The sequence below is a fragment of the Atractosteus spatula genome, chromosome 11, assembly GCF_055471065.1.
Source record: "Atractosteus spatula isolate fAtrSpa1 chromosome 11, fAtrSpa1.hap1, whole genome shotgun sequence".
Classification (NCBI taxonomy): Eukaryota; Metazoa; Chordata; class Actinopteri; order Semionotiformes; family Lepisosteidae; genus Atractosteus; species Atractosteus spatula.
In genome coordinates this window covers 43009180-43037099 of record NC_142716.1, presented here as the reverse complement: position 1 = coordinate 43037099, position 27920 = coordinate 43009180, and the positions used below count along the sequence as shown (strand labels likewise).

Genomic DNA, 27920 nt, shown 5'->3' with positions numbered 1-27920 from the left:
AACGCTCATCTATCAAAGTGCTTTTGAATATCTTCCGTTTGTAGAAGCCTATCTCTTCTTTTGTTGAGCTTTGCAGTGAATGATTACAATTTGCTTGGAGAAGGAATTCAAACATTTACACTGAGGAAAAAAACAAACTCATAACAGCTGGTTCCACTCACAGAGGATAAACTAATATATTTTTTGGCATTCTAAATGGCATCAGGGTTAGTAAATTTAGTTAATAAAAGTCTAACATTGGAACAAACAATACAAATGACAGATTTGCATTAATATATTTAATAGTAAAATAGTTTTTTATCAAATGAACTGATAACAAAAAAGCCATTTTGAAATAGTTTCACAAAATATTAATGAAGAACGGAAGTTTTTCCCAATATTTTCCAAACAACAACATAGTTTTAACATCCATACATTACTTACCAATATAATATGTCCTGTGTTTTTAAATGCAGTGTTAAAGCTGTCCTTTAAACAAATTAATGGATAACAATAGGTATGCACACTTTACTTTTATGCACACTTTTGTTTTCATTTTTACTTCCCACAAGCCAGCATGTCCATAACATAATCTTAGCAAATTCTATAATATTTATCAAGAACAGCTTTGGTACTTTCATGTTTATTTCACTGTACATAAGAGCAAAGCTGTCTTTCCCTTCTAAGTGGTTTTTAGTCAATCCATTTTGTTTCGTTTAAATACACTTCATGCCATGCATTCTGGGCTATTTCCTTTCTCCTGGGAAGCAGCTTTTGGCGGACAATGAAAGTCAAGGTTCCTTTTAAGTCTTTTATCCACAGTATTCATCTCTGAAATGTGTGTTTTCCTGCTAACTAATCAATCAACAGCATTAACTGCTCAATCTGAATGGCTAGCAACATTACCACTGCAGTGATTTCTTTATTTTAAATTAAATTCCATGAAGGTCCATTGTCCAGTTATGTACAGCTCCAGACCTCAATAGCCTTGACTGTCCTCTGGTTTTCACATTTCACCTATGTTCTTTATTACTTAATCGAAATGCTCAGGTAAGATGTGAAATCGCCTGTTTTTTTTCCATTCCATTAGTTGTCTGTTGACGACATCAAGCCAGATTAGCCCTTTGAACAAACTGCTAGTGTTCATAATTACTGACAAGAGCAAAAAATTTTCCTGCTATTTGCAGCAAGAGGGGGCTCTGTGGCTAAGGATCTGCGCCTGTGGCTGGAAGATTACCAGTTTGTATCCCGCAGGCGGCAGAGGAATCCTACTCCGTTGGGCCCCTGAGCAAGGCCCTTAACCCCAACTGTTCCAAGGGCGCCATATAAATGGCTGACCCTGCAATCTGACCCCAAGCTTCTCTCCCTGTCTATGTGTCTGTGTGTCTCATGGAGAGCAAGTTGGGGTATGCGAAAAGATTAATCCTAATACAAGAAATTGTATAGGGCCAATAAAGTGATCTGATCTTATCCTTAAATGAAAAGAAAATATACTGATGAATGCATGGAGGCTACATTTATAATCTGAGACCAAAGCTTGTCCATCACAGGACACACAGAGACACAAACACACATGCAATCACACTAGGGACAATTTACCCAGAAGGCAATTAACCTACCAATACGTCTTTGGACTTTTCGGATGAAATCAGAGCACCTGCAGGACACCCATGCGAACATTCTGCTCAAATGAAATGTAAGCAGCAATATTTCTAACTCTATTACTAGGTACAAAGAAGAAAAAAGAAGTGAAAAACAGTCAGCAAGTGAAATTATCTTGAACCTTGAGAGTGGTATCTCAGTCCTCCAAGCACCTACATGACTCTTTGTATTTCAGACCAGATCACCTCCATTTTTAGCCTTTATCTATTGACTGTGGAATGAAAGCCTCTATAAAGCCTCTGCAAAGGTTTTCCTCAAATGTCTATTTTTCATTACCCATTTCCAGCTTGCTGCTCCCTTCCAAAAATGTTGACACTGTTGGGTGTACTGTCCACAACCAATTCCTAGTGTTCCTTTACTATACTGGAGGTGACCGCCTAGCCAAAGGGTAACTTTGTCTGTGCTTAATTTGCCCTACCAAGGGCTGTGTTCAGCTTTGGTAACTGATGGCAATTTTTTAAGCACTTATTCAAGTATTCAAGATCTCAGTTGTGGGCTAGCAAGTCAGTGCTGTGATATTTAAATAAATAAATGACCTAAATGACCAACATTAATTTTGTATGGCTCTTCACTGCTCCTTGTTTGTCTCAAAGTGACTTTGGATTCCATACTTAAAAGCCAATTACATGTGGGTGGACACACTGCGGTAAGAATTATAACATGAACAGGCAATGTGTGAGAAGAATACAGTATGTTGTGTTGTACTGTATCAAATGCCAAAAACAAAGATTTTATCAGTCTACATTATATCTACTTTTGCAATGTTATGAACACCTTTGCAAAAAATATTTTGTCACTTCCAACTGTAAACAGCACTTGTCCATATCAGAAGAATCACAGGCATTTTCCTGAAAGACAGATTTCTCTGACAGAGATAGGAGAATTCTTGTTTTAATTGATAACCTCCATATTAATTGGAAATGCAAAAGGTTATGACTATTCCACTCAGTTTAAGTTAAGTTATTAAAAAAAACAAGAAAAAAGATATTATAAGTTCTTTTCCAGCATTTGAACATTACCTAAACAGATAAATATTTCCTTCTGCTTGAAAAAAAAAAATAGGGACACAGCAGGTCACATTGATAACTCTGCCATTACTGAAATTAGTTCAATACATCATGATGGTTGGGCAAAATCAATGGAAAACGGCCTCAAAACCTAATCAGTTTTTGAACCTTTGGACAGATATAGTCTAGTGTTCAGATTTTTTTTTCAGGGGGGCTGTAAAACGTGGTGCCAGCAAAAGTGTATTTCTTAACAGAGAGTCAGCAGAGCTAATTAATCCAAAGGAGTTGGAGAAATAAACACTCAGGAGTTCCCGAGTCTCCTGTTATTGTCTGGGCTCAGCTCTTCTGTCTTACACTAGGAGAAAGCCCATATTCCCCCCTCATCCTGTCTGCTATTTAGGGGAGTGTCTCATTGCCAATTAGTCTTATTAACACGTACTGGAAAAGGAAACTAGGAGGTTTGATTTAATCAGTGCTACAACAGCTCTGATAACTCTCTCCCTTTGGCTGCCATGACTAAGGAATCAAGACATCCATCTCTCATCCTAGCATTAATCCCGCATCAGCAGGGTCCGCTTGTTGGCACGCCCGTCTCCATTTGGTGGTTTGTTGCCATTAAATTACTCCAACCGGCGCGTCGTTCCGCCTGCCGTCGGAGTGGGGGGTGGGGGGGGGGGGGAGAAGAACAAAGTAATGTAGCCAATTCATAGAGGGGGATTATTAGGAGGCATAGGAAATTTTGCCAGGACGCCGGGGTTACACCCCTACTCTTTTGGAGAAACACCCTGGGATTTTTAATAACCACAGAGAGTCAGGACCTCGTTTTTATGTCTCATCCGAAAGATGGCGCTTGTTTACAGTATAGTGTCCCCGTCACTATACTGGGGCATTAGGACCCACATGGACTGCAGGGTGAGTGCCCCCTGCTGGCCTCACTAACACCTCTTCCAGCAGCAACCTTAGTTTTTCCCAGGAGGTCTCCCATCCAGGTACTGACCAGGCTCACACCTGCTGGGCTTCAGTGGGCTGCCAATTGTAAGTTGCAGGGTGACATGGCTGCTGGCATGAATCAAGACATCCATAAAGTCAGACAATTCAATGTCAGTATCTTCCAATTATGGCATCTCTTTGAAGAATGAAGAAATCTTCATATTGACTTGTACTGTAGCTTATCATTCCAGCCTCCAGAACTTAATTACCAATAAAGTTTTGTGTAACTCTACACTATGATTCAGTGCAATAACATTCCTCATCCCACTTTGTGATAAATACAGCACTGAAAGAACAAAATCAACATGCTATTTCAGAATACACTGTACATTTAAATTACTAACAAAGGGATGATTTCATTGGCAAAACCATCCTTATTATATACTCATGCACAACAAATACTGCATACTGCACAGGGAGAAATGGAGAGGACACTGACCTACACTGACCTACACACTCATATTTTGGCACAATGCAAGCTCCATAGTGCCTTACACAAGAGTTAGCACCAAATGGAGGAGTGGTGAGTCTCTCACAAATGTCACTGCCAGCCTTTGGACACCAAGCAATCCAAAACCTACGCCGATTGTGTCCCATCTGCACCTAGGCAACTGTGGTGACGTAACCGAACTAGCAATGTCTGTAGAGCTGTAGAACTCAATGGCTCATCAGAGAATGGTTGTAGAGCTCAACTGCACTTGGAGCAATAGCATTTCCATCCAAAACAAAACGATGAAAGCAAAACAGAGACAACGTCTGAGAGCCAAAATAAACAGCATTTAAACTAATGACCGTCTCTTGCTCCATTCCGGTGTTTGTTAGCTGTTATTTGTGATGTTCTTCAAATGCAAATTTAGTAATTTAGGGAAATATTTTGTGCATGTTTTTACTTTAGCATGATACATACATAATAAAGCCTTCTTATTTAATGTTATCAAAACTAAATCTGCAAATAATAGCACAGGAATCTCTTGACTTTTTAAAAATTAGAATCTCCTTTTTGTATTACAATAAATTTTGCAGTATTGCGTAAGCGATCGGCTAAGGATAAAGCTCAGATTTGACCAGTGGTCTCTGAACTGAAGGCTACAACCTGAGCCTTAAATAAGTTCCCCCTCTAGTTGAGACATTCAGAATTCTGCTGGTGGCTGTTTAAAATTCAAACTTCTGTTTTAATTCCCTGCTTGAAACCAAAGGTTGCAGGATGTATAGTAGATTCTCCCTCTGGTGTGAGCAACATCCAATCCATTTCTCTTTCATAATTCATATCTGGTCTCAATGACCCTCAATCATTCTTATTCCCTCTATCAATATCCCCCATGCTGTACACTAATAGAACAGTCTCTGATCAGGGAGCCAGCAAAACCTTACAGAATTACAAAGATTAATTTAAATTCCATTGGCCTTCACGAGATTCAGACAATGCAGCCAGAATAGGAAAGCTGCTATTACAATTCACTCACAATTCTGCTAATTGCATTTGCTTGCCAAGAAAACAGCACTCTTTATGATGAACACATTTTCAACAAAGAAACAATAATTTAAATCGGCAGTGAAATATCATGGAACTTTTTATAACAGCAATTCCCAGAGTAATAACACCTTACACAGTATCACTTACAAAGTACCACACCTCACACTCAAAACTAATGGTGCGATTCAAAAGCATCCCTGTACACATTTCAAACATATTATTAGCACCATAAGATTAGCTATAGCACTGTAGAAGTAATAAAATAAGGCTTTAAGGTTGCTTTCTGTGCACTAATATGATGTTCATATTATTTATTATAAAGGATGGAATACATATGATCAATAACTATAAGGCAATCTACTCTGTGAAGTGAAACCAGTGGGCAAAGCCTGTTAATATTTTTAAAGAGTGGTATCACTTAATGAAATATAATTTTCAGTAACTTTTCATGCAAAGAAACATACAGTATCCCTGAGGCCGATTTTGTTTTAAAAATGGTAGTTATCATATTATCAATCCTACCTATTCCATTCATATTACGGTAGATTGCGATGAGGAACCTGGAAATCTCTTGTTCTCCATACTGAAGATTGACGTTCAGCAGAAAGTACACTGGCAGATACTGTATGTGTTTTGAGCCCTGAAAGTGAATGTTCAGTCTTGGCATTCTTAACAGACTGTCCATTGGGCATCAAAAAAGGCTGGAATTCTATGAAGCTCCTCCTTACCGTGGCACAACTCTATCCTATAAAATTCTCAGTTACTGAGCAACTCAGGTGTAATTATACTGTCTCCTGTGGTGCAGCTCTTTCTTCCAAGAAAAGGGACAGATTGAGCCAGCTGCAGTGTGCCTCTTTTTGCAATTCCCAGCAATAAGGAAGAGCTGCCCCAGAACTGCTTAGGACAATTCTACAAAACCCAATCTGCTGTCCAGTACAAAACCTAGCCCTTTTGAGCTCTTTCCATCATTATTTTTAGTCTGTAAACAAGAGAAATGTAACACATATCACAGTGATTGAGATTAGAAATTATGGTACCTTTCAACTGAAAGAAGCTCTACACTTTAATTATCAATTAATTATCAAGTTTTAAGCTTTCCGTGACTTTATAAACACTGTTACATAAGCAGATACTGTATGCTCTGCTGTTTATATGCTGTGCTTACACAATGTACACAGATATTCTGGTTAAAATAAAATAGATACATTGTCAGGTGATATAAATTTTATATAAAAATGATCTCATACAGCTGCTACTTAACATCAAACTGTACGGTATCTATACCAATCATTCAGTCATAGAAGCAAGCAATGGATGTGGAAAGATTTTGTAGTTCTATAGCAATACTAAAACTGAGGTTAGAGTGACATTAATTTTGATGTAAGAGGCTGTTTTGTCCCCCTGTTGAAAATGTATTTATTTTCCTATAACCTTATCTGTGGATTTTAAAAAAACAACAATCTTTCAACTGATTTCAGGTCTCCAAGATGTTCTTCAGACCTTAAAATGGAAAAATAAATAACATAATACAAATAAAATTGCAAGATAATTCATTTTCTGTTAAACAAAAATATATTTAAAAGACAACCTCTCACTGGCACTAATAATTCATGGAAAACAGGAAGGTGTTCGTTCTTGCATTCAGTATAGTATGTGATCAAGGTATGAGGTATAACCTGCCATTTCTTTTTCTTGTCAAGAAGGCTGATAGCCATAAGGAATTAAACACAACTGCTGTTAGTGTTTCTGTTGCTCATTACTTTTAATATGCTTGTTGATGTCTGACACAACTTTTCAAAAAGGTAAAATTATGACAGCACAATAATGAATTAACATACGTAACGAAATACTGAAAAGACTGCTGTTGCTACTGATGCTCTTCTAATGGTGTTTCTGTTTATTAAACCAATTGTATCTGATTTTATAAAGAATATCTGGCTGGGATATCATCACTTTGTGATGGGTGAAATGTTATTGTTGAGTATTAATCTTGTAAAGGAAACGTAAAGATTTATTCCATGCTGAACAGAAAAGAGACACAATGTTTTAGCTATGGAGCCTTCCTCAGGTGTCAGAAATTCTACAGCCAAAATGGTGTCTCTTTTCTTTTCTTTTCAGCATGGAATAAACCTTTACCTGTTCCTCTGCAGCCCATGCATGCTGACACAGCTACCTACATGAACTTAATGTTGTAATGCTCATTAATTCATTATAATGTGCTTGTTTAAAACCATGACAATATAGGGACTAAAGCTTAGGTTTTCTAAACTCATGAGCATATTAGGGCATGCTTCCCCAAAACAGTCATTTCCAGGAGAACATTGATGGATACAAGCTCATTAGTTTTTTTTATTTCATTGAAGTTCCTGTGGCTTTCTCTTCCTCGGTTTAAAGAGTGAAGGTGATGAAACATGACAGGCGGCAGGAACAGGCTAAAGGAATGTCCATTACAGTGATAAACAATTAAGATGAAGGCTCGTTTCCTAGATTTTATGGCTGACACACACAGTAAACTTCAACACAACATGGGCCATTTTCAAATGAGTGGAATGCTCAGCTCCAGCCTGAGAAGGCAGATTAAGAAACGACCTGCAAAGCTTTTCCTCCCATTAACCTTTCAGGCCTGGAACAGGGAGATTGTGCTGCTATAATGCCACTACTGACAAAAAGAAAAACGGACAAATCTGTATCAGATACGATGATGCAGGAGAGGCTTCCGACAGTGACAGAGAAAACAAAGCAGGATACTGAGAGACTTAAGAAAAGTGAGGATAAAGACCCACTAATTTGTATTCAAACAGAAGACAGGAGAGCCAGGATAAAGAGATTAAAAAAGTCTAAGTTTAAATCAATAGTCATTGCCACCCAGATTAGACATTGCATACATATTAATTTCCTGCATTCAGCATATAGTGAAGAATAAATGCTAAAATTTCAGTTCACAATATACATTGATGCAGTAGAAAAATAATATGTTCATAATAAGCATACAAAACATTTGTGTTTTTTTAATGCTGCTATGCTGTGCACAGAATTCTAATTATTTGTTGAGCCTTCAGAAAGAAAACTTTGATATTCATTCTTAAGATTTGAGCACACTTGTGGACTGCTATGCCTGAGCCTGAAAATAACCTCCTGGGTTAGTAAAGATTTTATTGTAATTATTATGCTTGTCTCCCTTCATATTGTCCTTTGAAATGTATATTAAATTTAAATTGCAAAAGCAATCTTTTGTTTTATTGACATATTTTGACCAACCATTTTAATTAATGGTTCTAAATATTTCCAGTAATTTACAGAAAATATTGTTCATGACTTGCCACACAGAGACCATACATATAATTATATACTGCATATATTAATATATGTTCTTTGATGCAGTACATTTGAAATAGTGATTAATCAAATAGCCTTATTTGGACTATAAAAGGTTGATTTCACAAAATGATCAGATCTAGTCAAATCAACCTGAGCACAAGGTATTACAAAAAACCCTGTATCACAAGCGTCTCACCTTACGATACAAGATTGAGCAGTCCAGTTCAATTCAACATGGTATGCACAAATACAATATAAAGCTCATTCATGCCTTGCTTCCTTTTAAATACAAAATGCTGCTAAGACTCTTCTCAAAAGCATTTGTTAAGATCCCTTTATTAAGGTTAAGATCACTTCACTTTATTGGCCATATATAATTTCTTGTATCAGGAATTTGTCTTTTTGCATTCCCCAACTTGCTCTCCATGAGACACAAAGACAGGGAAAGAAGCTTGGGGTCAACCATTTATACGGTGCCCTTAGAGAAGTTGGGGTTAAGGGCCTTGCTCAGGGGCCCAATGAAGTAGGATTCCTCTGCCGGCCGCGGGATATGAACCGACAACCTTCCAGCCACAGGCGCAGATCCTTAGCCACACAGCCACCGCACCGCACCAAGTGAGAAAAGTGAGACAGGTTAATTTCTATCCAGAAAGGGTTATAGTCTTTTGTGTTCAGGTGAAAAGACGGCTCAAGATTTCAGCTAATTGTGTATTATGCCAAATTCATTATCACCTCTCCTGTTGCCTCCTGTTCCAGCAGTGTCACGAAGACCATGATCAGGAAGAGTAAAGCAACTGATATGTGTAATCGGTGGCCGAGACCAAAGCTGTGCCGCACAAACCCTGAGATTGAGGGGACACTGTGAGGAAGTGTTATACACCCTCAAATGTAGGAGTAACTGCCTCAGCGTATAAATATGCGAGGAAGTCCCTGCTAGTGAACCAATTAGCTAAACTGAGGCTGCATGAAGTTAGTTCTCCAGTCTTTGGTAATGCAAGAGACGCATGATTTATGAATTCATTTTTCCAAACAATTTAGCAGGTCTGCAGTTCAAGTTTTGAAGGGTACAAGAGGTTTTGGCTTTTGACTCTCTTCACATGGATGTGCAGAGGCAGGTCAGGGATATTTGCATTTCAAAGAGAGAGACGTCTTTTCTGCAGCACCCTGCTGAGATCTGGATTCTGTTTTAATGAGATGCCAAGTGCACTCCACTTCTCTTTCAAATTAAAGTTTGTCCCCCTCAGATAGGAAAACCTTAAAAGTGAATGTCAATGCAAAAGTAGTGTGTGAAATAGTGCACGACTCTTCATGAATGCACAATTCTAATCTCTTTACAAGAGAATACAGAAAGAAATAAACAAAAAAAACAAACAAATATGACACTTCCTTAATCTGCGCTCCAAATTCCAACTTTCAATATAGATTACTCTACTATGCGTCACCTTTGTATTAATGCAGATGTGACAGGGTTCAACTCTCCTGGTTTACAATGCAGAAGGAGGTGAAGCAAGGGTTGTATCATAACACTAAAATTGACTACATTCTGCAGAGATCACACAGTTCAGCCACTGCCTCCCAGGTATGTTACAGGCCAAGAGTTAATATTTCTCCTGTCCCTGTTCTGAAAGGGCTACTGATGCTTGGGAGATTTAGCTGAGTGGAATAAAGTCACCAGTATGCAAAAACCGGTATGCAAAAAATGAAAAAGACAAAGCATATCAATGCTAGATGGAAATTCCCAGCATGTCATGAGAGGCATGGATTAATGATTTTCTCGATCATTAGCCAGAAGCTTTCTTGGTTTTGCACTGTAGCGTACAAGACAGAGCCCTGATAGTTAAAAGAAATCTTATTACTTTTTACAACTAAGCATAATTTAAAGGTTCTCTATTAAAATGTGTATTTGGAAATCTGACTGGAACAGAAAGAAGAAAAGCCTGAATACATTGGGATTTTTTTATTTACTTCTAAGACTATGTACACAAAGTTTACCACTTGAGACGGTACAAGAGGTTTTGGTTTTTGCATTACTGTTAGACATCATTGCAAAGCTGAGGTATTCAAGCAGTTTCAAATGACAAATCATTGGCAATCATGTCTTGTATCAAGTTAAATACAAGTTCAACAACCTGCACCAAAATTTAAAAGTAATTAGGAAAATAATCATGACAGAAAACACAAATCAATACAGCAGACAGCTTCCATTCGTACACTAATACAGTACATTAAACATTTCGAAAAAAGCAGAAATATTAAAATTTTCATCTGAAGAAGAATCAATTGGTAACAAATAATTTGACATCTGTCTGGAATACATGTTTTTCCTTCAAAGCTCAGTCAAGACCATTTGCCTATTGGACAGGTTGGTCTCACATTAAAATACAGTAGGTTTCTGTCATATGAAACACAACCGTAAACAAATCAGAAATACACAACAACTAGATTACATGAGGTTAATATGAACCCAGTAAGAAACTGTATCATGCAAATTAAAAGGATCAGCAAAAAACCTCACCTAATAACAAAAGAACAGTTGCAAATGAGACTTTTGTCCAATCTAGCTAATCTGGTTTTTACTAGCTAAATGATCCAATAAATACCATCCAGCCATTTCTTGAACTAAGTGAAGGTACTGGCTGTAACAGCTTGGCAAGGTAGCTTGTTCCTGACTCCCACAGCCTAATCTTTTTTTTTTAATTTTATCACATATACTTAGCTACTCTAACAAATGTGAGGTTTGTACCATTGTAAAGCTTGACAATTAGGATTTGTTTTTCACACAGACGGTGCTGGAATTTTAGGTATTTAATTATCAAATAATATATTACAGTATATATAATGATATATATGATATTTTTGGACTTGGCAAGCAAATTGTAACTGCAAGCGTTTGAGGGAGGCTTTGTTAAAGGCAAGGAATAACACATAGGCTACTGGAGATCAGACAAATGAAATAATCAGAGTTGAAAAGGGTATGATGAAGTGAGTAGCATCCATATTGAACACGCCTTTAAAGAAAATTCCCGATATTTTACGAAGGTTTCGAAGGTTCAAGAAACATATTTATATACTATTGCTGTTTGCAAAGTTAGGATGCTGTCTCTACTGTCAGTTACTGAAGAGCATGGGAGGGTGTATGTCAGCAACGAGCAACTTAATTTGTACAGTGAGGAACATAAACTTAACAGATTTATGCTATAGTATGTTTACTTGACGTGTGTGGAAAAAACTGATTCCCATTTGAAAAACAAAATACTAATCAGAAAGCCACATTTGTACATCTGAACTTCTTTTTTTCGGAAAAATGTAAAAAATACAAATGAGAGACTGTAAGGATGTGTACCAATGCTCAAGTGACAAGTAATTTTAAGTGCCTCAGGGCCTTCATATCTTATTGATTTATAAGAAAAAAAACCTTGTGGACCTGCTTCAGTATCTACAGTGACCTTTCTGCTAATACAACATCAAAACATCCCTGGCTGAAATGAATCATGCAGATGGGAAATCAAAATAAAATGCCCAGAGAAAGGTTATTAAGGTACATGAATGCCCTCAAGATTTAGCATATTTTTGCTGTAAGTGCTGCTTAAAGCTACACTGCCACAGAGCTGTCTACAGCTTTAACTTTAGGAAACTTCTGAAATTCTTTTAAATATATCATCAGCCCTTAAGAGAGTCAGGGGCTCTCTTATAGTCAGTAAACAAGCCTTTCTAATGTGCGTTTAATGATATGTAATTAAAAAAGAGCGCCTTGGCCTGATATACATTGCACAACAGCTGGAACAAGCTTTAATTTGAAGAATAACATTAATGGCTAGCACTCCGTAGTACTGCAAATACAGAATGGAAAAGGGAAAACAAACATCTCAAAACTGTAATTTCATTAAAAGGAATGGTTTAGTTACTATCTAGTAAAAAGCAAGCTTTAAAAAGTGAATGTTTCACTGAGATTCAATGTGGTCAGTAAAGATTGACATAGTGTACTGCATAGCCTTAATGCCTAAGACCAGAATTCCCATCATCACCATCACCAAGAGCACTAATCTAATCTTAGGAACACACAGCAAGTTGTAACACCATCACCTCTCAGAATGGTAGTTATTTCCTGAGAAATAAACTACAAGCAAGTTATTTACCTTTGTAAGTGTGGTGCAATTCAGTTACTTGAACATTAACACAAAAATCCTAAAATCATTTCAAAATGTGACTAGAAACCTGTGTTCTCACCATTTCAGGTTAAACATATCCACAGTTAAAACAGTCCAGTATATAGACTTAAGGGAAATACAGTATATAATAACATTAATGTAACTATAGTTGGACTGCAAAAGTGCTTCATGTGTTGCCATGACAAGTAACTTCTATCCAAAGCACTGGAGCATAGCCCATAGATAATGTATATTTCCAGATGAGAAATTTAAATCACTTTTCACTTTTAGACTCTGTAGTTGTACTGGATTCTCCAGGGGTTATTTTACATAGAGCTATCAGCCCCTCCCATGATGTTCTCTGAGGAAGAACTCCACACCACAATGGAGCTGCAAGAGAAACTTCTTGCCTTCCTCTCCTTCAATTGTACATGTGTCATTCTGACAGCAATAGAAGATGATGTCTACTGATAAGGGCAGCACCTGAACCACTTCGTAAGAGAAAAATATTCTCTGGAAAACAAGCAGTCAGCTATCCCACTGAGATCCATAACTGACTTCATAAAAAGGCAGGAGAATAAAAGTGGCACAACACCACAACTGCCACAACAGCAGGTCAACAATCATAATTTTATGCAATAGCCCAGCAAACCAAGGCATTTTATTGATTTATAACATGAAAACTTTTATTTTATTCTTGTAGCTATGGGATATTATGTGGTAGGAAACTCAGGGAATCCCAGTCTTGAGACCCTCTAATGTACAAAACATAAATTTATCTGCCAGTGCTTTAAAGCAAATATCACTTCATGGATAAAACAACCCTTTTCAGAAAACAGGAATTGTGCCATAGAAGTGACATATTTACATCAAATAACAAAATTACTTTGTTGCTATAAAAAAATATTGTTCTACTGCTGTTCCGATGACAACTCCACTGGCAAAGCCTGAGCTTTGTTCCCCATTAATAAACAGATCCCTGGGAATGTAAATCAATCTTGTTTTTTTCCACTGATCAACTGTAGATAAACCGAGAGGCATTACGCCTTTTATCTTTGCTATCAAATTCAATTTTCCTAGCCTTGAAATAAATTAAAACCCTATTTAACAGCAAATATTTGGTGCTGGCAGTAAAAGTGGCTTGACTGCTTCCAGGCCTTGATCGTGAAATTTATAGTAGGAGACGCATTTGAAGCAGAGTTTTTTTCTGTTTGAAAATAAGCAGCACGCATACAGTAGACAACACAGGAGAGTTTAGCATTATATTCCAACCAGATGTGTACAGAGCACACCTTTAAACATGTTCAATAATCATAAGCAGAACAATAGAACTGGGTGCTGTTGGCTGTTTTATGCCAAAAACGATTAAATCCCCTATTCTTCCCATTGCAACACATATAAGAAAATGAACCAATGAACCCACTGGATTAGAGTTAATGAAAGTGGATATGTGTGAATAAGGTTGCATGCTACAAAAAAGGCCATGAGCAGTAAAAATTCATTCATAGTTTGGGATGTTTTATACAGGAGGTTAAAACCTTTGATGAAACATTACATTGCTAACTCTAAAGGTCTTTTGAAACCAAATACTGTGATCTGAAAGCAATATTAAATTATTTCATATGCAACTGATTTGTTTCACACTTATTCATGAATGAATAGGCTTAAAAAGAAAAAAATCTAACTGAAAACACTAAATAAAGTATAAATTTATACACATACAAACAAACATGCTGAAAAGAAAAGAAAGGAAACACAACGTTGTGTTTCCTTCTCTTTTCAGCATGGAATAAACCTATTACTTTTTCCTTTGCAGCCTACGAATGCTGACACAGCTACCTACTATATGTGAACTACAAACAAACATGCACACATAGGAATTCAGGCAGCTGTGGACATCTCAGCAGCTCTGCAACTGGAAAGTCTTTAATTTTCAGATCCACCATGTCTATCTTTATTTCATGGCATCTGAATTGTGAATAGTGTTGCGTATGCAGAATTTATTCATCTGTGGTCCCTGATCTCTTCAAGGTTGTTATAAGCCTGAAGAAACTCCAACTGGGCATTGCAGTTTAGGACAGAAAAATGAATTGGCCCAGCAGTTTATGTGTATATAACCGTGAGGAGGCTGTGAGCGATGCTGTTACCTGGGATGTTGTGAATGGTGATAGCAAGGATCAGTAGCACGATCCTTCTCCAGCTGCTTCCCCTCCTCTCCCCTACATCTCTGGTACCATGAGGTTCTTCTTGGTCTTCTGTGGGATTGGCTTGAGGCCCTTTCCGCCTCTGGTACACCTCCCCATTCTCCATTTGATCTACAACAGAAGGACAGACCAGATCAGGACACACCCTCATACAGTCCAACAAAGATGTTCAAACCAGGTTATGTTCTGTTTTGCTTTAGTCAAAAACAACTATTTGGTATTTTGAAACATAAAAAATCTGATTTCTTAGAAATTGTTTTCTTGGGATATTACAGGGAGAATATCTTTTTTTAAAAAACTGACTTTGGCAGATACAGAATCAGTGGAGATTAAGAGGGGACAGATCAAATCTTGACAGGATTTGACAGCTAATCCAGGGGAATACTTCAGGATCAACGAAGAAACTACCATCTGGGGATGCAAATGAAAATTTTAAGAGGCTGCTTTTAGGACTGTAAACAATAAACACTTCATGCAGTGTGTGCTGGGTTTCTGGAACAAGTTGTCCAGCCATGCTTTTGAAACCGATTTTTGCCAATCAATTAGTTTGTAAAAACCAAATGAGTGACAGGATCCCAGTGGCCACATCTCATGGGTATCTTGGTTATGTTATTATAAAGTCATATCAAAGCAGGAAATGGGACAAAATTAAGCTTTAAAAATAAACTGCTGTGAAGAGAAGGGGGCATTTAACATTTTTTTCGTGTTCTGGAGTGGAGCAGTAGGAACAATCTGTGCTTTTGTTACCCAGAAAGGGATTTCATTTACATTTTCAGCCTCTCCAGCATCTCTGAAAGCAGCTGCTCTCCATCTTCCTGTAATGGATGTTTCTGTTTATATGGCTTTCCCTGGCAAAACAGATTCCAAAGTCTCATGTATTTGTCTCCCTTCAGATAGCATGTGGATTTACTATGCTTCTATGTGAGTGTTTGACAACATACACAGGGATAAATGCTTATCATGGTATTAATTAATAGTACACATATATACTATAATGGTACTACTTCACTCATCACATTTCCTATGCTGCATCTCATTCTTTCTTTCAGAGCTGCTGGCCAGTTTTTGTTGACTACCATGGACAATGCAATATGTTTAAAGTGATATTAAACCCACCGGACAACTACTATTACTGTATTTCAACAGGGCTAAAAAGTATAGATTGTATTGTTATGCTGGAGTGATATCTAGTCTAATACACACTTTTACCACTTGAAGGTTAGCACTCTGGTAATTGATTAAATTATTAAAGTTTGTTTAATCTTTACTGCCACTATATCTGCTATGAATTCTGTAGTCCCAGTCATGCTTTCAATACACAGCATAACTGCGACCAATGAGTATGGCACAATGTTTAAATCTCAATACTTTTTTGAAAAAAATAAATAGAATGCATAGCTAGACACAAAATTAATTAACCATCCCCTTAACTGCTAACAGAGGAAGGACTGTTTTTTTCCATGGATGTTGGGAAGGTAAAGGGCTGATATTATCATGAAAATTTCCCCCAGCGAACAGGACGTCTTGCATCTGACACTCTGGATTTCACAGGCAGTGATTAACAGATTAAATGGTTAGCTTTTCTGAAGAGGCAGAAAATCGATAATGCTGCTTCTCCTTATATTTCTTTTCAAGCTTGATAATTAAGATAAATACTTATTTCTTCTTGAGAAAGAGAGTAAGCCTATTTGAACAAACCTTCTTAATTTTTATTTTCAACTACTTGTACTAGTGTACATTGAAGAGTTTTGGGGAGATACCATTATAATAAAACATTGCTTCGTACATGTGCTGGGGGGTCAATATAGCAAATCGGCTGGAAATGACATTGTCCACTCAACCACAGCTTCAAATGATGTATGGAAAACACAGAAGTATTAACAAATCAGTATGGTGCGTCTTGTCATGTACAAAAGCACCTTACTAAGAAATGGATTAAAGATGTGTGTTTTCAGATATGAATTTAAGATTTAAATCTTTAAAGAAACAAAACCTTTAATATATAGATACGGAACAGTAAAATATCCAATGATTCTGAACACTGCAACAAAAACAAATACTGCGTCCATTGTTCCAAAGTATCAAAAACAAACTGAAAGCATCTGAACAATGCCTTAAATACAGATTTTTTGATAAAAAGTTTTATGGAAGTTACAGGGCACCAGGAAGTACTTAAAGAAATGTTTATCCATCCCTAAAGTTTTGTCATGTATTCCCTGGATTCTGGACTAAACTGTTAAAACACTATAACTTTCAATTGGAGGTTGTGTGATATCACCATTATGAATATAAGAAATTAATTGTATCCTTAGAGCCATCTACGTATAGTTCACAGTTAAGTACCTTGAAAAGAGTGTATAACGGCATCTAAAGAATGGCAAATTAATGTTAAAAAGTGGAGAGGAAATCATGGCAGAACTGAGAAGGCCAATGCAGAATTTCAACCAAAGACTCTTCCCGGAAATAAGACGCTTCAGTTCAACGTGACTGGAGAAAAAGAACATTATGAATCTACTGTGAAATATGTATCTTGAATCTACTCCTACTTAATTTGAGAGAAAATTGCAGGTGGGGATTCCTCTTATCATTAGAGAAATGAGAGGGGAGGAGGGAGGGGGCAGCTGGTCAATTAGTTTCTACACCCACCACCACCCACTTCAAACCTACAGATCCTATCTCAGAGCACAGATCCACTCCACAGGCCAGGGCAGTATTAGGCACACACTTATGTTCCTACCATTAATTTAAAAAAAAGGACTCAGGCCCTGTAAGAATTTCTGAAAAATGGAAATCTATTATCTAGGCTCACCAAAACCCTTCATAAATGTTTGTTTTTTCAGATTGAGACTAAAGAGGGATTATCTGGGCGATAATGATATAACAAGCGTGCTGAAACTGTTAATTTTTAATGGATACATGAATAATTCTGGCAGCGGATAAGCAACATTTCATGTTTGGGGAAAATACTGTTTAGCATAAGCCATTCAGCTATTTTCAGATGGATTAGCAGACTTAACTACAAGCTCCTTGTGTTGTGCTGTTAAACTGTGTTTGTGTGTATAAGTGAACAAAGGAAGAAAACATCTCCCTATCCTTCTACAACTGGCAGGCAGCATAATAAGGGAAAAAAGGCCTAAAGGCAACTCCTGGCTTATTACCCTGTAAACAGCACTGCTGGGAGGGAGGCTGAGTGGGATGATGGTGTATACTGACAGACTACAATAACATAACGACAAAAATGAGTCATCTAGCAGACACTTTTACCCACAGCTCCTTAGAAACAAGAAGGTAAGCTACAGTGCGTGCCAACTTCTCCTGCAGATTCACTTACACCTACTGTAAGTTTGCCATCCGCTCAAATTTTACCGAAGCAGTCTGGTTGTTGGATTGTGTGTCTGAGTACAAGCAATCAAGAAGGACCTAAGTCTTCATTTCATTTCTTGCTTGAAATGTCAGAAGTGTGATAACAGATTTGTATTTGGCCTAAGCTGACTGAGGAATATATCTGGGTTTAACAGCAGAAACCCTGTTTTACCCTGTTTTCAGCAAAATTACCACCTTGATGCAGAAGCTAAGCAAATGATAGACTTGAACAGTCATGTGGGGTTGAAAGCTTCTAAAGAATTCCAGGTTGCTGCTGCAAGTGTGGTTGATAGGCCAGGAGGTGGCACTCTTCCCTCTGGACCTGGATTTGCAAACCAATGTCCAGATATGGGCAGAGGGGGACATAGAAGGCTCCATCTAGGAACTGAAGCCTACTGTTACAGATATACTGGCTGAAATCAACTCTGAGCTTGTACATTTGGCATTCCAAAAAGTTCCATATCTTGCTGCTCTGTCTGATCTGCTGTGCAGCTGCTGCACTTCAAAGGTGAATGAAGTGGGTCGCCATCTATTGACAGAGCACTTTGGGATCTTTTGTGCTGCAATGCTCTTTATATTTCTCTTGAAATTTCTTGAACAATAATATATAACTATGCATGAACAGACAGACCATCTACCAAAGGCTGCAAAAGAACACAATCTGATTTACCAAGTGCATTAGATTTTATAATACTATCACTTTTAATTATACATGAGTTCAGAGGAGTCTTTTTGAAAAGGCTTCAGAACTGCTATCGTAAACAATTCGGACGTGTACCATATTTAGCTGGCAGAATCTACTGTAGCCAAGAAGCAGGAGTGCACTGGTTATTAAGATCTTCTCATCAAAGCAAGGTAGCAGTACAGATCTCTCAGAAAACTGTCCCAATATACGTGATATGTGATGTCATGGCTGACAGCAGTGTAACAAAGAGCCACAAGAAGAAGACTACAGGGCTGGAAGTTCCATTTGACCTGGGCAGCCACAAAGAAAGAGAAGTTATTTTTTCTCCACTTCAAAGTGAAGTGCAGTCCAAAGGTGTAAATATGGCTCTGGGCACCTGTCAGCTGACAGTGAATTGTTTGTGCAGAGTGCATCAAAGGCAAGTGTCACGCAAACATTTATTGAAAGTTCAGAATGACCAGCAGAAAGAGTTGTTTGTGCACAGAAAAGATGTTGAAAAGGCCAAATTATTTTTAAAAATGAATAACAAGAGTCCTTTTCTCCTGGGGTTTGTGTGTTGATGGTAAAAAACAAGGCTGCCAAAGAGACAAAAACGGATTACAGAGATCAATGCAATTAAAAGACATGCTGCATACAGTGCGGATGACAGAAAGAAACTCAATGTAGAGTTTTACTTCTGAGGGCCACAAAGCTGAGATACAGCACCAGGAGATTCGATATTTTCAATAAAATACACACAGCAAATTTCCTTTGTAATGTTTTCCGATGGATCTCCAAGGACTGCATGCAATACACATAAGTGCAACTCAAAAGGCCATAAAGATAATATTTTCAATCTGAGGCTTTTAAAACACAGATGGAAAAACAGATTGAAATTATTACTGACATCTTGGTTTTTCAGCGGTTTCCAGAAAAAAAACAAAAAGGACTGTAACTTGTTTTTCTTTCTCCAGGGGAGGCTGTTAACGTTTAATCTCACAAAAAACAGCTTTTTTCTGTCTTGGATACTGATGGACCATTTTGTCCCTGATGGATGAAAGGTCCTTGTGATGGTGCTAAACTCCACCTGCACTCTACCAGTCTGGGCTTCTAACCACTTTAGTACAAAGAACAGCCAGTTTAGTTATAACAAATCATGAGGACTTCATGAGGTACTGTACCCTCTGCAACAGAACTGAAAATGATCATTATCCTGGCTACAAAATGAGAGAAAGTTAACATAAAAACCTTGGGCTAGTTCACCGTTAAATAAAAATTAGTAAATTAGTCAATGAAAAACAGAGACAGGCTGGCTCAGAGAAACAACTCCTGTGCCACATACAGTAGGTAGAATGAATAAGGGCAGACATGGTCTTCTGACCTATCTACCTATCATAGCTTCGCATCTTTTGACATGCTATAAGCTCAGCACTGCCTTAACCACAGTGTTAGCCATGCTGAAGGAGCAGTGGACCTCCCTGATGGCACTACAAGTCTAAAGGAGCCCCAGAATTTGCCAGACTTGCCATTTCCTTGGACCCTACTCTAGAATACCCAACCAACTGCACTCTCTCACTTGGGGAATTCCAGTCACAATAAGTTGGCACAATGACCCGGACTCAGAACTTCACCTGTGCGTAGAGAAAGTTCCTTCATCTTGTGAAGCCTTTCAGGTGGGGTTGTATAATTAATTTCTTCTTAGATTAATTTAGTTTCACTTATTTTTCTGCTGTTTTGTTTTTTTATTGTCTTCCGTTAAACCTAAAGTCTGAAGCCTGCATTTACACCAGGAGGACTGATGGACTGATTCTCAATTGTACAGTAGCATCACCCCACTCATACGTGCACTGATCACTTCTTTCTCTAGTGGCCAGATGGAGATTCAGGCAAGCAGTAAATCCAGGAGTGAGGCTTTTTCAAGTGAAGAGGAAATAAGCAATTATCAAATGTTCTGTGAGATCTACAAGATCCCATTTAAAAACTGAAGCAATCAGGAATTCCAGATAGCCACTCTTCCTTGCAAACCCTGAAGCAAGGTGAATTCTATGCCATCTATAAAACATTATGGAACATACAAGTTCACCATGGACATTTTTAATCATTGGCAAAGTTTAAAAACATCTGTCTTAAACATAGAAAATGCGGCTCAAGGTATTGTACAGCATGGTAATTGAAATAAACCTACACTCCACTGAGCACAAGCCTTGTAATTAATAATATACAGTACGCACAGTGTACAGTACAAACACATCCTATTTTAGAGCCAGAGGATTTCAAAGATAATGCAAAATTGCAACTACTGTATTACCCAGTTTGGCATTTTTAAGCACACCACTGTCAAACAACTGTGAATTACAGTATTTATTCTAAATTAAAAATGTTTTCTACTTTATACAGTAAAGGAAAACTTTTCTTGTACAATTTATGTCTGAGATGCCTGTCTGCACATTCCTACTTTATAATCTTTCCTTAGCTTTTCACATCATGCAGAACAAGAACTACTGAGAGAAAAGAGAAACATGTCATGTGTTTGCAAGAGCCTGCCATCATGCGACTCATCTAAAAATACTGTTGAAATTCGCATTCAATTGTAATTGTTTTGTTAAATTAGATTCTTCCCCGAACAGTCAATGCACGCAATGCAGTGCCCACAGGTGACGTTGGTACCTGCAGGCTCTGCAGTGCCACTCCACATTATTCCAAACAAATTGGGAGCCTGAAGAGAAGACTGGCAAGAGAGACATTTCTGTCCCTCTGTGAGGAGCTCCGTGACTACTGGCGCCACAGCAGGATGATGACTCACTGATTAGCGAATCTGCAAATGCATTTGGGGATGTGCCCTTTACTGTGACTGCCAAAACCTACTTGATTACTTATAATTACCAGTTTATTAATTATTTTATGGCATCCTGTGCTAAGCTCGTCCTATAACACATTTCCCATTTACATGTCATGCGACTTGAAATAACTGATGTGAAAAACAGGCAACAGCTCTATGAGGCATCCTTCTTGCAGGGTAGTGACTGTTATTAGGAATTCCAGGAATGTGTTTTTGGATGTTTTTATGTGTAAACCTAAATATTGTTGTTCTACAACAAATACAGGATAAATAAACTACCGTGCGCAGTAACGGGCCTGACACAACACTACTTTGAAGAGAAGGGAAGCAAATTCTTAAATGGATTCAAAATGACTACAGTAATTAACTAAAAATTAACTAATTAAAACAGACAAAAGATAAGCTGGAATGGAATGGACTGGTGGGATTTTAATACCAGTGGTGGATCTCTCACTGTTGATGTCAATTCAAGGCAAAAGGAACATGACATGTTTAACAGGTTTACTTTGTAAGGACAATGGTGCAAGTCATACCAAAACCCAGTAATATTGAACCAACTGTGTGTTGTCTGAGCGCAAATAGGAATCAGTACAGGATTCTACCTGCGCACTGGATCTCCGCAGTGCAGATTCTTCCTCCAGTGGACTGAAGTGTTTTAGTCTTTTATTTTACAGAATAAACCAATAGAGGACAAATTTAAATTAAAATGACATTCTGGAGCACAGGGCCTTAATGGGAGCAATGTGAATAATCCAGTACAACCCACGAGCCCTGTGACACATTGAAAAAAGTTACCATCTTTCCACTGGCTGCTCTCAGGCTCCTGTCAGACATAATCAGGTATCATACCTAATGATGAGCATGCTGTTCCCAGAAAAAAGGCAGAAGCAAAATAAAGATGCAACAGATGGTGTATCAGCTATCTCACAATATTTTCCACTACCCTGGTCATGTCATTGATGTGCATATTAATTTAGGTTTCTCCGACAAGGTCTGAATGTACACATCCATATTTGTGCTCCGATAGTCTTTGTAATTGGTCACTGTTTTTAAGTCGAGCATATTTATCAGCCCTTTTACTGCAAGTGTAAAACACTTGGATTACCTTATCCCAGTACATTAAACCAAGCAGGCTTTAAACAAATTCTCAGGATCCTAAATTTCATTACTAATTATGTGATCAATGATTGATTTATTAATTCTACAATAAATCTGTGAAACAATTTATTACTTTTTAACACCATTTCTTCATTAACTTAAGTAGCTGAGGAAAAGAGAACTGCTTGTGTTATTCTGCAACAATTTCCGTTTCAATCAGTCTCGACTGATATGGCACTTGTGTCTGCTTCTCACAGTCGAAAATCAATGTAGAGCGAGGACTTAATAATCACCCCAGAGGAAAAATTAAAAAAAAAGTTGACTATAGGAAAAATCTCAAAAAATATTTTTTTTTCTACCAAGCACATAGCAAGTCACAAGGCAGCTTCACCTTGTAACATGATGACATTACTAATGCAGTACAGCACTGGAGCCTGTAAAGAATAGGGCACAGTTTTAAACAGAGACAAAGCAAATGTCTACAATAAGATTAAAATCTTTAACAGTCTTTAGTGGCTTATATAAAGAATGCTGCAAAACTACACAAATATTAATATAAAAGAATAACATAGAAGAGCCTTAGATTGTTTGGAACCCTGATGTACTGTACAGGAAAGTGCTTTGACTGCAATGTTCAAATTTTCCTTATTTTCAGAAATGTACATATGTCTCCTGTTGCTGCATGAGATCATTAAAGTCTGCAGACATTTTTGTCTAAAGAAGGTTTTTATTCCTAAATGAAAACTTCACTGCCAATATTAAATGCTAGCAGAGGTTTGGTATAACATAAGGAATCTGGACAGAAATCGCAGCTCAGCCAGTGAACGAGGGGCCTGGCGAACTTCAAGGGAAGGACAGATAAGACGACAAGTACTGCAACTCTTCTTGATTTAAAGTTAGCCAAAGGGCTTGGCTAAATAGACCATGCAGCACACCACATATCTTGTCATATAACTGTTACACACAACATCAGATAAATCAGACAGGAGGCCGCTCCTCTCCTCCTGCAATGAACTGATAACCCCCCACCCCCTCTACCCATCAGTGTGATTCAAACCCCCGAGGCCTCATCCTGGCTGGCGAATATCTGGAAGTGACAGAAAAAGACAACTTCATTACTTGAATTAATTCATCGCACATGCACCCGAAAGCCATCAGCGAGGAGCTCATTGAGCTTCCCAACCCCTAACGCTACCACCCATCTGTGGTGTTTTAAGCTTTAGTTTTTCCAACAAGATATTATTTCATCTGCCAGATCTCTCTGGTACACTCCTCTGGAACAGATAAGTTTGTGCTTGCAGCTTGCTAATTTCACAGACACATGAAAAGAGGATGCCTACTGAATTCCTTCTTTCTTATGTAGCAGCAGCTGTGTCGAAGAGAGGAAAATGGCAGTGTTCCTGCCATTTCACTGATCTCAAGCTTTCTCCTGCACTAAGACAGGAACTCACGCTGGTGAGTCTTTTAGCACGCCCTCACACTTAGAACATCACATTTGAAAAACATCCAAAGAACGTTTCCCATCACTAACAATTTGGAGTTAAACTGCAATCAGTTCAGGACACAGGACAGCACCCAACAGATTACTGCCGTAAATTATGAACTGTCAAAACTGATCAGTTTTAAATTGAACTACTATTATTTAGATAGCTCAGATGAAATACAATGGCAGTTATGTAATCTGTTTAACAGCTTTTACCAGTGAATTTAGATCTGTTAAAGTTATTTTGACATTAGCGGGACCGTTATAAATTTTAAGGAGAAGAATTTGGCTGGAATGGTGTTTGACTTTTGGCAAAGGCTACACTTTGCAGGCAACTAAAAAATAATGCAGGAGAGATACAATCTTCAAAACAAGATTCTGATACCATTATGTCAAAACAAACATTGGCAATCAGAGTCTAGCTGGTACTTGTGAAAAGTGCTATACAATACAAGACAAGACAAACACGTGCTCTTGATGAGCTAGAGAGAAAGCAGAACATGACAAAAAATGTGATGTGTTTCTGCAGAGAGATTCAGTTTCACAGCATTTAAGCGCTTTTTCCTCAGTTTCTGGTTTAAATTAAATAAACAGCAGAAAAATAAAGGTGTCTACCTAAAAATATGAACAACCTCCACCAATGGCAAATTGGGAAGGCTCCCACATTTTGCCCAGATATCCCAGATCCAGATCATACTTGCAAAGAATGCAGGCTGACCTCTATAGCGGCCCACAAATGTTTAAAACACAACTTTTGTGGAGAGCATTATATGGAATAATTGCTGATAATGTGTAAATCACATTCATATAAATGCTTTCAGAGTATTAACGAAAGCTTCACCCAAGACTAAAACATTATAGATTTGCTCCTTTTGTTACATAACTCATAGCACACTGCAGGCTACAGTATATCTGCCTTCCCACACAAACTGAAATAAAGAAATCTGTTAGTGGTTTCATTTCAGGTTTTGACATTGAATATAAATGACAAGTGGTTGCAATTTTGCAGAATCTGACTGCTTGAACTATGATTAAAAATGGCAATGTTAGCTTTCACACTTTAACCATGAAAGATGAACAGCTGCTCAAAATTTAGGTGGACAGGTTCAAACAAGCTTTTATACCTGCTCTTTTCAGTAAAAACAGTTTTGTGTGTTTGTACCACTTTAGTGATGATTGTCAGAGAGACTATAAGCTGAACTACACACCTGAAAAATCAAAACTGAGATTTGACTGTCATTACTGAATACAAACGCCCCAGCAAGGCTGCAGTGCTGAATAAGGATTAGACCATAAAATGCTGCAGACTGGATACCCAGAGTATTAGAAGAGGCAGATACAAATAAACTAAAGTAAAAGGAGCTATATTGTTAAATTCTGTAATATTTCAGTGTGAGTATTAATCTGAAGGCTTAGTAGTTTCTATGATATTACTTTGCAAATAATATACTAGGTATGTGTGTAAAAGATACAGGGTGGAAATAGTGCTACATGAGGTACAGTACATGAAATACATGCATGTATACTTGATTATATTGAGAAACAATGTTGCATTTAATCAAAAAACTGTGTTCACTATTCGAATATTAAACAGCTGCCACTGTGCTGCGAAATCTGAACTCTCTGAGTTGGATCAGGTACAAACGAGTACCATTAATTCTTTATTTCTATTTTATTATACAAAATTATATTCACTTTAGTTCAGAAATAACATTATTTAAATACTTTATACTTGCATCTACCTCAAAAGTTCTTAGAAAAAAACTAACAAAAAAGACTAGAATATTAGCAAGGTACGAAAGTAGAAAGTCAGTGATATAATTTCTGCCAATCACAGCACAAATACTGTAAATACCTGTAAATGCTGTAGTCTTGACTTTTATTTACAAATAGTATATAGCTGTAGCACAGAATCAGAGAGAATTCAAATTTGCATACTATATTAATTCTGACAGAATGAGCATTCGATTGAAAGGACTCCTCTAAATAGTGTTATTCGAAAAATGGTACTTAAAGGGGCATCCATTTCTGACCCCAGTATTAGGATTAGGGTTACAAACCTTATCACACCCTTGACTATTGACTGCAGTTATACTTCTAGTTGCAATTTAAATGAGTTTTTACCCATTAAAAAAGGTTTTCTAAAACTCACTTTTGGGACACAATTGCTAAAAAGCTAAAAGTCTCAAAAAATAAAATTCATGTTAGGAGCAAATTATCACTCATCCTAGAGCTAACTTGGGCCCCAAAATCCAGGACTGAGAATAAAAACGATCTATGTAGTATGGATATGCTAACACTAACCCTAGCTGGGGTTTCAACCGAGCAGTTCCACAAGCTATCTAGGAATCCTTCTAGTCATCACATTTGAAATGTTTCTCAAACTTAAAACTATGAGTGTAAAATCAATCAAAACCATTGCTAAAAGCTCTGGGAAATTCATCTCCTTCAATAATCTATCTTGTTCAGACAAATTTCAATCAGCTGAAAAACACTGTTAAAATGGTATTTGAAGAAACATCAATTTTTGGCCGGAGTAGGGTTAGGGTTACAAGAAGCCTTGACTGCTGACTGCAGTTATATGGCTAGTTGTACTTTAAATGACACAATTAAGAGAGTTTACTCATTAGAACAGTTTTTCTAAAACTTTTCATCTGACTCCCTTTTGGGACACATTTGCCAAAAGGTCCAAAATACAACACAAGCAGCTAAAAGTCTCAAAAAATAAAATTCAAGTTAGGAGGAAATTATCACTCATCCTAAAGCTGATTCGGGCCCTAAAATCCAGGACTGAGAATAAGAACTAAGTAGTAAGGGTATGCTAACCCTAACCCTAGCCGGTGGTTACACCAAGGTAAGTTTTCAATCAGCTGAAAAACACTGTTAAAATGGTACTTAAAGGAGTATCCATTTTTGGCCCAAGTAGGATTTGGGTTACAAAAACCCTTAAATGTTGACTGCAGTTATACTTCTATGTAGTTGCACTTTTAATGACAAAATTAAGAGCGTTCACCGATTAGAACAAGTTTTCTTAAAACGATTCATCTGACTCACTTTTGAGCAGCCAAGTAGCCAAAACAAAAATCAAAATAAGTCTAAAAAGAAAGTTTATTGTATATACACCGTGTATTTCTCACTCCTCAGATAATGGTTACTGCAGAAACTTGGAACATTTCTGTTGTACAACATATTTAATAGATGTTTAATCTAAGTTCTTGTTTAGATAAAACTTAAATTATCAACCCACACACATTTCAAAATTAAAATTGAAACAAATACTGTTTTCATTGATGATAGTAGAAAATAACACCACTAGGTTTTCCCATGGACCTGCACAAAGTGCTTTTTCCATATATTTGAAATCATGTAATCATAAATCAACTTAAAAAAAAATATTTACTACTATTTGTGATTTTTCACAAACCCTCTAAGTATTGCCAACAATTAACGAAAAGCTGTTTGGCGTTACATTGCATGAGAAGTGTCTTTATTGTGTAAATCGACCGCAAAACAGGTTATTGTAATTGTTTATTGTCTTTTCATTTTCAGAACTTTTTGCTGCTGTGTAATGTCTTTAGTATACAGTATATCAAGTACTGTATATATCAAGTATAACATCCTATATCCTGTATGGGTTAAGCATGTCATTTTTACCATTTTTGTGAAAAGCAGAAATGACACGGCTTAACAC

General features: G+C 37.3%; 1 protein-coding gene across 2 annotated transcripts in view; it reads right to left on the bottom strand.

Annotated features, from left to right (window-relative positions):
* The window catches only part of slc39a11 (solute carrier family 39, member 11), a 185034-nt gene that overhangs the window by 57503 nt on the left and 99611 nt on the right, over positions 1-27920 (bottom strand). For both annotated transcript variants that reach the window (XM_088927971.1, XM_088927972.1), the window contains one exon: positions 14726-14893. In XM_088927971.1, coding sequence (XP_088784097.1) covers positions 14726-14893 — 168 coding nt within the window. The remainder of the gene's footprint in view (positions 1-14725; positions 14894-27920) is intronic.